Here is a 9522-nt window from a genome sequence, read left to right as displayed (position 1 = left end):
GGCAGGCAACTCGCTTTGGCTGTGCCACGTCTCGCTGCACTTGACTTTGTTGCTGACCCGGCCAAAGATTTTTAACTTGCCCCATGCGCAGCGACTCTCTTTCAGCTCTCTCTCTCTCAGTCTCTCCCTCTCTCCCTCTCTCTCTCTCTCTCGCTCCCTGTGCGGATCTTGCTGATACTGTTTTACATGGAACTCGTACTGATTGCTTCTAGTCATGCCCCGATTCGCTGATTTCCCATTTTGTGATAAGAGCGCGCATCATTTTCATTGGAATTGCATGTATTTTTTTATTGAATTTTAATTGGCAGTCCAACAAGTAACAGCTACAACATAAAACTTAGATGGCTGACAGTGCAGAGATGCTGTGAGTGACATGCTTGCTTGCTCATCTTCTCGCTCTCGCTCACGCTCGCCCTCTCCCGCTGTCGCTCCCTTGCCGTAGCCATCGCCATCGCCATCGCCGTAGCCATCGCCTTTGCCTTCGCCTTCGTTGCACGCGTTTGCTCTTGTTCTGTTTCTCTGTCTATATATGTATCTCTTTACATATAGAATGCCATAGTTATGTACACAGCCAAAGTTTTGTATATGTGTGTGTGTGTGCGTGTTCGTGTGTGTGTGTGCTTGCATTGTTGAATTTTGTGAATCTTGAGAATCCCTTGAAGAGTTTACTTGAACGACTCCAAATCCTTTTCGCACGTCTTGTAGGCCACCCCAAAGCCGAATCCAGTGCCAAGCAAGATCGGCCAAACGCGCCGACGCAGAAATAATAGGGATATGACAGCGCCCACGACAAAGCCGCCGCCGCCCTTGACAATGCCATTGGCCATGCACCGATCGAACTTCCTTCCGGGCTGGTCCTCAAAGAACACCTTCTCCTCGACGGGCATTGTTGGACGATAGTGGCCTCAAGTCTTTCCCAGCAGATCCAGCACCTAACCCAGCGGAAATTGGTCGTGTTTCTCTCTTTTTTTTACGTTTTTTCTTTTTTTACTTTCAAAATAACTTTGACATAAAAACGGGAAATTTTCCTAAAACAAGTCGATACGCTTAAAATCAGGCACGATTGTTAATGTTGTTGATGCTTCGAAAAACTAAATCTCACAAAAGTCAACGATCCAAAAGCTCGCCTCGAAAGCAGTGGAGCAAAGCCTACTCAGATATTATTATTCTATATCGATTATTTATACATACGATATCGATTGTTTGTTTTGATATTTGTTCATATGAAAATTTGCGTATGTGCATGAATATGAAATTTATGAGCTCTGGTATGTAGGAATGAAAAAAACAGAGAAAAGAAAATTTTCAATAATGATAAATAGTCCAATGAATTTTCCCATATTTTTATGTATAATACCTAATAGCAATTTGGCACTTAAATAAAGTAAGTGTAAGTAAATATTGTAATTATAAATTTACGTATGCAGTTTTAAACATTTCAAAATTAAATGTTAAAAAATTATTATTAAAAACATTTTGTAAAATATTATATATTATATATTAATGCATTTTTTTTTTTTTAATAATAACAAAGTTGCAGTATGAAATTTTTACAAATTCGAAATTACATTTTTTACCAAACATCAAATATAAAAAATAAATAAATAAAAATATTTAAAAATAAAAAATATATAAATAAAATTACATGGTCGCCAATAAATATTAAATAGTCAATTATTAAAAAAAAAAAAAAAAAATACCTTGTTTTAAATATAAAAAAATAAAGATATATAAAAAAATATTTAAAAATAAAAAATATATATAAATAAAATTACATGGTCGTCAATAAATATTAAATAGTCAATTATTAAAATAAAAATAAAAAAAAAATAAAGCACTTACAAATAATTTTTTAAAATTGCATAATGAAGCTGTAGTATCTAAATATTTTGTTAGTACTCAAAATTAAATAGTTCAGCATATTTTTTATTTTAAGAAATGTAAAGTAAATAAATAACAATTAAAAAAGATGCTTAATTTTCATAATAAATATATTGTATAGTATATATCTTAGAATATACTATTATATATACTTTTAAATATATATATATTTTTTTTTTTTAATTCATCAAAAATATTTCACATATATATTAAAAAACATTTAAGTAAAATACAATTAATGTGATAAAAAAAATATTTAAAATACATACAAAAAAAATTTCCAAAAATCATTTAACCACTAAACAAATTGCTTTAAATATTTATTATTTTAGAGATATTTTAAATGAATATATATAAGAAATTATGAAGCTTTATAATGAATTTTGGAGCTGATGCAATTGGAATGAATCTTTGTAGCTTCACCGAGTTGGAGTCCAACTGGCAAAATGCTGAGAGGCAGCAACATGAATGCAGACATGCATAGGAGCCTGGGTATGTGGAGCTGTTGTTGCATTTGCCACATTAACAACTCCACGAATGGCAATGGAAATGTTTGTGCAATGGGCTGGAGGCAGGCGTGGACTGCACATCGGACTCCTTCGGAGCACGCATGCTGCCGGCACTGAAGCGCAACTGGCTGAGACTTCAGCCAGATACACTTACTTCTTAACCTTTTGCAATGGTGCAGCAGCAGCAGCAGCGGCAGCGGCAGCCCCAGATCGATCACGATCGATATCTGCCAAAATAGATAATAATCGATAGCGAGGCAAGTGCCTCGACCGCAACGAGCACAATCATTCGCAATCTCAGCTATGCATGTATATGGTCTGCCTGTCCATCCGTCCGTTCGTTCGCGATGGAGGTAATCATGTCAGTTAAGGGAAAAACACCGTAACATTGTTTCCATTACGATTCTTGTTTTGGATCGATGGGAACTAACCGGCCAAGCAGAAGAACAAAGAAACCATCGCTGACGAGCGCTGCTCCGTTGACGTGTTAAGTGTTAAAGAGACGCCGACAACTTCGTGGCCCAAAAAACAAAGCAAAGCAAAACAAAACAAAGAAAAAGAAAAGAGAGAGACTAACTTTTGGATTTTGGCTAGCCTCGTTGGCAACAGCAAGGCTATAATTTGCTCGCCCACCATTTGCTGGGCCGTTTGGCTGGCCAAGACGAAGCGAAGCCTAACTCGAAAATTGCAAATTCGGGTGCTCAATGGCGTCCGAATCCTTTTCTATTACTTCTGCCTCAAAGTTGTTGCTGGCTTGACCGGGCTCTGTGTTTAAAGAAATTGTTGTGCCTCCATTCGCTGCATCGGGCAATTTAATGCAGTTGTTGTTGCTACTATTGTTGTTGTTGTTGTTGCTGTTGTTGTTGGTGGTGTCTGAAATTGGGTGTTTTGTGGGTGTTGCGCATTTTGCACTTTGGCACAGTTATTGTAAACTCTGCTCAGCTCAGGCATTGCCGTGGCTAGCTGTAATCTCTTAAATTAAACGAATGCATCATATGCCGCTCGAAATTGGGGTCAGCTTGAAGCTACTTAAGGCTAGAATATATATACATATATATACATATATACATATATTCATAGTCCACAATAGAAGCACAGCCAAAAATGCTTTCATTGAAGTGATTTGAGGGAGGTGTAAAATAATCATGGGGTGCTTAAAATATAAATAAATTTATATAAAAGAAATATTGCTAACAAATTATATAAAAAATATTAAAATATTAATATTATTATTATTATATATTATATTAATAAATTATAAAAATTATTAAATCAATTTAAAATATATAATAATAATTATATATCAATTTTAACAAATTTTATTTTAAATCATTTAATAAATTTAATATGTATAATAATCATAAATCAATTTAAAATCGCAATAAATGGAATGAAACTGAGTTTTAAAATATTTATTAAATTATTAATTATGAATTTTTTATGTAACATAGTTTGTGGAACACTTAAATGTGTGAGATTCTCCAAAAGATGGAATTAATAATACTATTTTTATTTAAGTTTTGTATTAGTTTTAAATAATTAATATTTTTGAATTATTTTTAAAGAATTTCTTTTAAGAAATTTTTTATACAAAAATAATAAATATTATATTAATAATAAATCTGCAATAATAATTCTTTTATTTTTTTATTAAACAATAATATTATTATATTCTCGATTTATTTGTAAAAATTTTTAACGAAGTTTCTATATACAAATAATTATAAATAAATAAAAATAAGAAGTAAATAAAAAATTAAAAGCTTAGTATACATAACTAATAAATCGGCCATATTAAGATTAATATTGTTTTTATTATATAATAATAATATTATTTAATAATATTATTATAATAACTTGATTTATTAAATCTTTTCAAGTATCTCTACATAAAAATAATAAATAATAAATTCAGATATATTTCCGTAACAACTTAATTATTAATAAGCATAATATATGGAATACTTAAAGAGCATAAACTAATGTCTATAAATATATATCGGTGAGAGAGATGTAATGAGAGAAATGGAGAGAATGGGCGGAAGACATTGTGTGGCAATGAGATACAGAGAGGCAGAGAGAGCAACTCTTACCTATGGAATACGTATAACATATGTTGAAGCATATTTAAATATTTCCTCTTGGCGCTATGTGATATAATATAACTACATTATATTTAAGTTTTCACATAATCAATATTTTATTAAATTGTTGAATGCAAGTTCATAAATAATATAATTTTATTTTTATTATTCATCCCATTTTTATGGCTTAAGTCTCAAGTTCATTTAAAACTTGATACTCGTGGGCATAGAAAGAGTTACCGAATTTAACGGTTAGAATCAAGCAGAAGAAGAAGATGAAGTAAGAGAAGAGGCAGTGGAAGAAGAGCGGAAGGTAGTTGAGACCACAAATTGGCCAAAAGCAGTTGGCTTATAATAAAGACATTTATGGGCCGGAGCGATTCAATTGTGCGGCAGTCCACAACTTTGCAGTCAATGAGGTAAACACACAGACAGACGGAGAAACATAAGAGAAAATGTGGTAGGGGGAGAGAGAGAAGCTGAGAGAGAGAGAGAGAGAGAGAGAGAGAGAGGCGAGTACTCAGTTGATCAGCTTTGAGGTAAACAGAAATAATTCGACTGCGATTCGCAGTTCGAGTTGGAATCGGACGACGATTACCTTGAGGGCAACGCACAACGTTGCGTGTGTGTGTGTGTGTGCATGCATTGGGTGGGTGTCCCTAGTCAGACATCGTGCAACAACAACAACAACAACAACAACTCCATGAGCACATGCTCAAGCAAAACATGGCCAAGGCCCGAAAGCCATATGGCCAACAATTGAGATTCGGGCCGCAAACTTAGGCCCGGCTCTGGGTCTGGTGCATGGGGATCTGTGGCATGGCCAGAACGGGGCTCATTATAGATGCAGCGCCGATTTGTTTTGTTGTCCCCCCATTTGACTTTGAATTGATAGCATCAGGCAGCAGCCGGCAAACGGTTTAGCCCCAGACGCTTTTCGACTCTCCACTCCCGACTCGGACTCCCAACTTAACACAACAACTACAAATGTGACGCAGGCCGGCGGGTGCAGCAGCAGCAGCAGCAGCAGCAGCAGCCAAAGCAGCAGCCAAAGCAGCGCCCAGTTTTGCCTGCATTTAAGATATAAATGTATCTGAACAATTGAGCTAGCAGTGCATGCGCATGTGCAGTGCAAATATTTTAGATTCGCATAAACTTTGCATAGTTTTTAGATGCTGCGCACAGTGGTTAAGACATATGGCAAAAGCGGATGAAAATTTCAAATCAAAGCTTAGCAAAGTAAAGTGAAGTAAAAGTAAAGTATTTGGTAATAATACGGAGAAATTGGAAAAATGTGATAGAAGAGAACGGAAAATGGAGAGAAAGACATTAGCATTATAAGAGATGAAGAGAGAAGGGCAACGATTTAAAGAGAGTGCGGGATAGAGAGAGATAGAAAGATAGTAAGAGATGGGGAGAGGAAAACAAAGGCTTACAGGGAAAGAGAAAGAGACAATCAGAGGGAAAGTGGCAGAAAGAGAGAGCTTTCTAACAGAGATAGAGGGAAAGAGAGAAAGAGAGAAGTAGAGATTGAATAAAACGAAAAAAATAGAGAGACCAAATAATAAAAGAGAAGCAAGCAAGCAAGAGTCAATGTGAGAGACAACGAGAGAGACAAATAGAGCTGAGAGAGAGAGAGAGAGAGAGAGAAAGTAGGAGAAGCTTAAAGAATTACAAAGCGTGAAAGTAAAAATATGTTGTCCAAAGCAGTGCCAATGCTCTACTGAATCAGAGATAGACAAAGAAAGAAATCGAGATAAACAGAAGAGGGACAAAGAAGAAAACAAATCTGTATGCTCTATAGTTTCAAGTGATCCTGAGAAAAACAGAGATTGGGAAAGGCAAAAATCTATCGAATAGGAGACATGAATTGGGAGAGAGAGGAAGAGCAAGAAATATGTGTAAATCAGAGAGTGGTTGGTTATCGTATAGTCTACCCAAACACAGATGAGAGAATGAGAGAGAGAGAGGGAGTTAGAAAGAGGGGAATATAGGCATGGCCAAAGTGTCTATAAGTGTCTTTCGCTTCGCTTATTTCCACTCAGAGACTACAACAAAGTTTAGGTCTTAATGAGCTCATAGCTTAAACTTGCTTTTGAGTTAGAAATAATTTTGATGTGAGGCCTAACATTCAGTTTAACAATCAGTTAAATCTAGCAACAAGTTTGAGCTGCTTCTTTGATCGAAGAAAATGCTTTAACTGAATATTGAATTTAATTAACATCTTGAGGTATATTTATATAGATGAATATTTATTATATAACACACCATATAGCACAATCCTTTAGCTGATCAAGCTGTTGGTTTTGGAGAGTGTGCACCACTGTTCGCTTAGAGCACTCGCGCTCGCGCCTGCCCCAGCGCACTTCCACTTGGCCCCGCATCCGCGTCGCGTTTTGGCCCGTTCGCTGCGTGTTGTCCACGCATTCGTCGCCGTCGTCGTCGTCGTCGTTGTTTTGCCCATCGGCTGTTTAGCTGCGCATTTTATTTAACATATCATTTAAAATTCATGTAAAACACATGTAGCTGAAGCTGTTGCTGCGGCTGTGGAGCGGGCCTGCCCTGCTTTGCATACCGTGGGCATAAAGTACATGGGGCACAGCCACAGACAGCAGAACAACTGCATCACACCCAAGCGCCAGGAGCAAGCCACATCCACATCCACATCGACATCGACATCGGTCCGGCTGCCCATCCAGGCACACAGTCCCGCTGTCCATCTGGCCAGATCGCATTCATAAGCAGGCTCTGAGCTGACTCTTGTATATCTGTGCGCATATCTCTCTCTCTGAGGCTGGAAGCCGTTGCGTTTGCCTTCCCTATAGTCGGCCTGGATGAAGATGTCTCTGTCTCTCTCTCTGTCTCCGACTCCGACTCCGACCTCGACTCGGACTCTGACTCTGACTCTGTCGCTTGTTGCATGCTGCATTTAATTTGTAAACAAAGTCTTTAGTTTATGACTGGCGCGTTATTTTAGCATATGCACATCTAGGCCTCGGCACTGTCCACCTTGGCCCATGGCTCAAGCCCGGGCTGAAGCATTTTGTATGAAATTTGTAAACAATTCCGAGCCCAGTTGCCTTGCCAGGCATTTGTAATTTACATATTTGACTGCCCCCACAGGCCCACACTCCCGTCCACCAACCACCGACCACCTCCCACCTCTTGGCATGGATATTGTTAGCCAGTGGCATTTCATCAATGTGCTTGGACGATCTGACCTTTTGCTCTCGCTCTCGCTCTCGCTCTCTCTTTCTCTAGCTAAAGTCTGGCAGCCATAACAAATCACCAATGACTCGGCCCGACACTAAATGCAATTTATAACACTCTTTGCTCCTGTTGTCCTTGTTGTTGTTGTTGTTGTTGAGCAGATTGTCAAACAAGTTGACTTAAAGGCAAGTTAACGAGCGCTGTTAGCTGCCCGCCTTAGCCATCATCACCATCATCACCATCATCAGCATCATCATCATCATCGTAATTATCATTGTCATTGTCATTATCATCAGCAAAGTCATTGCGCTGAACGACAACTTCATCTCGTGACAGCCGCGCTGTCATCAACATCAACACACGGCGCGACGCGATGCGACGCGGCGCCCCGAAAAAAACCCATCAAAAGCTCTGGGTAGCGCACGTAAAATGCAACACAAAATGAAACATTAACCAACACTAAAAACCAACGAACGATAAATGCTCTACGGCCAACTCCACTTCATTCACAATTTGCTCCAGAAAAAACGTCGGGTCTATATCTAAAATATCTCAATATGTTTCCAATATTCGCTCATGAATGATAACACATACATACATATATTATATTTCCAGAAAAGAATTTGAGCTGAGGTCTTAACTCGTTCATATCCAATATTTATTTATGCAATATGTTTATTTATTTAATTATTTATCAAATATACAAGCGAAAGTCAAATTTATCACAAAGTGTAAATTAAACGTCTTACAACACTGGCTATTTGTCTAGTGAAGAGAAATTACAAAAGCTACCAATTGTAGATTTGAAATCATCTGACAAATATTTAAAAAAAAAAAAAAAAATGTTTTTATATATATTAAATTAATTTAAAATAAAAAATTATTATTATATTATTAAATTATATTGACAAATATTAAAAAAAAAAAAAAAATGTTTTTATATACATTAAATAAATAACTAAATAAATTAAAATAATAAATTAAATAAATTAAAATACTAAATAAAATAAATTAAAATTATTTAACTGTCTTGTACGATATAGAATATTAAATATATGTACTATATGTAGATAAACTATTTATACATGCTGAATAAAAGATTTATATACAAAGCTAAAAGTCTACTCATTAAAAAATATATGTATATATTTATCTTTAATGCTCAAAGTTGGATAATTTAAAACAAAATTAATAAAATTCCAGCCTTATCTTAAAATAATGAGATTGTCATGCGCCACCTACCGCTAGATGGCGCCACCAACATGCTGAAATTCAACTTGAATCGTCTCAAACTCTAGATCGAATACTTGTTTAACTGATTGATGAGTGATTCATTAGTGCAGCATTGCAACCCTTTTGCTGCATAGGGCATTGCCCACGCCCCACGGCCAACGCCCAACGCCCCACGCCCTACGCCCTACGCCCTGTCCTAGCGATGCACTTGCCAGTTGAGTTTTTATGAACGCTTCGGCTTTCAAATAAAACTACAGCGCCTGCCAGCACATGAATAATGCAAATGCCAAGTAAAAGACGCCAAGCACCGAACCCCGCTTAACCAAAGAGTTCCCTTAAAAAAAAAATGAAGAAGGAAGCTTAATGCGCCATAACTCACCCACACACACACACAGATAGAGAGATGTGTGTGTGTGTGTGTGTGTGGCGCACGGGGTTTGAGGCACTCATGCATCGGATCTAATATGACCAGCCGTCACTCATTAAGCCGCTGTCGCTGTCTGACGTCCGTTTCTTTATTGTTATAAATCCTTAAAACATAAACATTTATATATATAAATACAAATATATATATATATGTGTGTGTGTGTGTGTGCTAGCCGGCG

At 36.8% G+C, this 9522-nt stretch overlaps 1 protein-coding gene across 1 annotated transcript; it reads right to left on the bottom strand.

The window, feature by feature from the left end:
• Positions 1-261: 261 nt before the first annotated feature.
• On the bottom strand, positions 262-1135 carry LOC108657853 (MICOS complex subunit Mic10). The gene has a single exon (XM_018110508.3). The coding sequence runs from the start codon at positions 885-887 to the stop codon at positions 666-668; it is 222 nt and encodes a 73-aa protein (XP_017965997.1). The 5' UTR covers positions 888-1135; the 3' UTR covers positions 262-665.
• Between the last annotated feature and the right edge of the window lie 8387 nt (positions 1136-9522).

The sequence above is a fragment of the Drosophila navojoa genome, chromosome X (genome assembly GCF_054131105.1).
Source record: "Drosophila navojoa isolate 15081-1374.11 chromosome X, UAZ_NAV_1.0, whole genome shotgun sequence".
Lineage (NCBI taxonomy): Eukaryota > Metazoa > Arthropoda > Insecta > Diptera > Drosophilidae > Drosophila > Drosophila navojoa.
Note: the sequence above shows the minus strand (reverse complement) of the source record. Positions and strands in the feature narration are given on the sequence as shown.

Coding starts and splice junctions, on each gene's coding strand:
- LOC108657853 (XM_018110508.3), bottom strand. CDS start 887: ATGCCCGTCGAGGAGAAGGTGTTCTTTGAGGACCAGCCCGGAAGGAAG.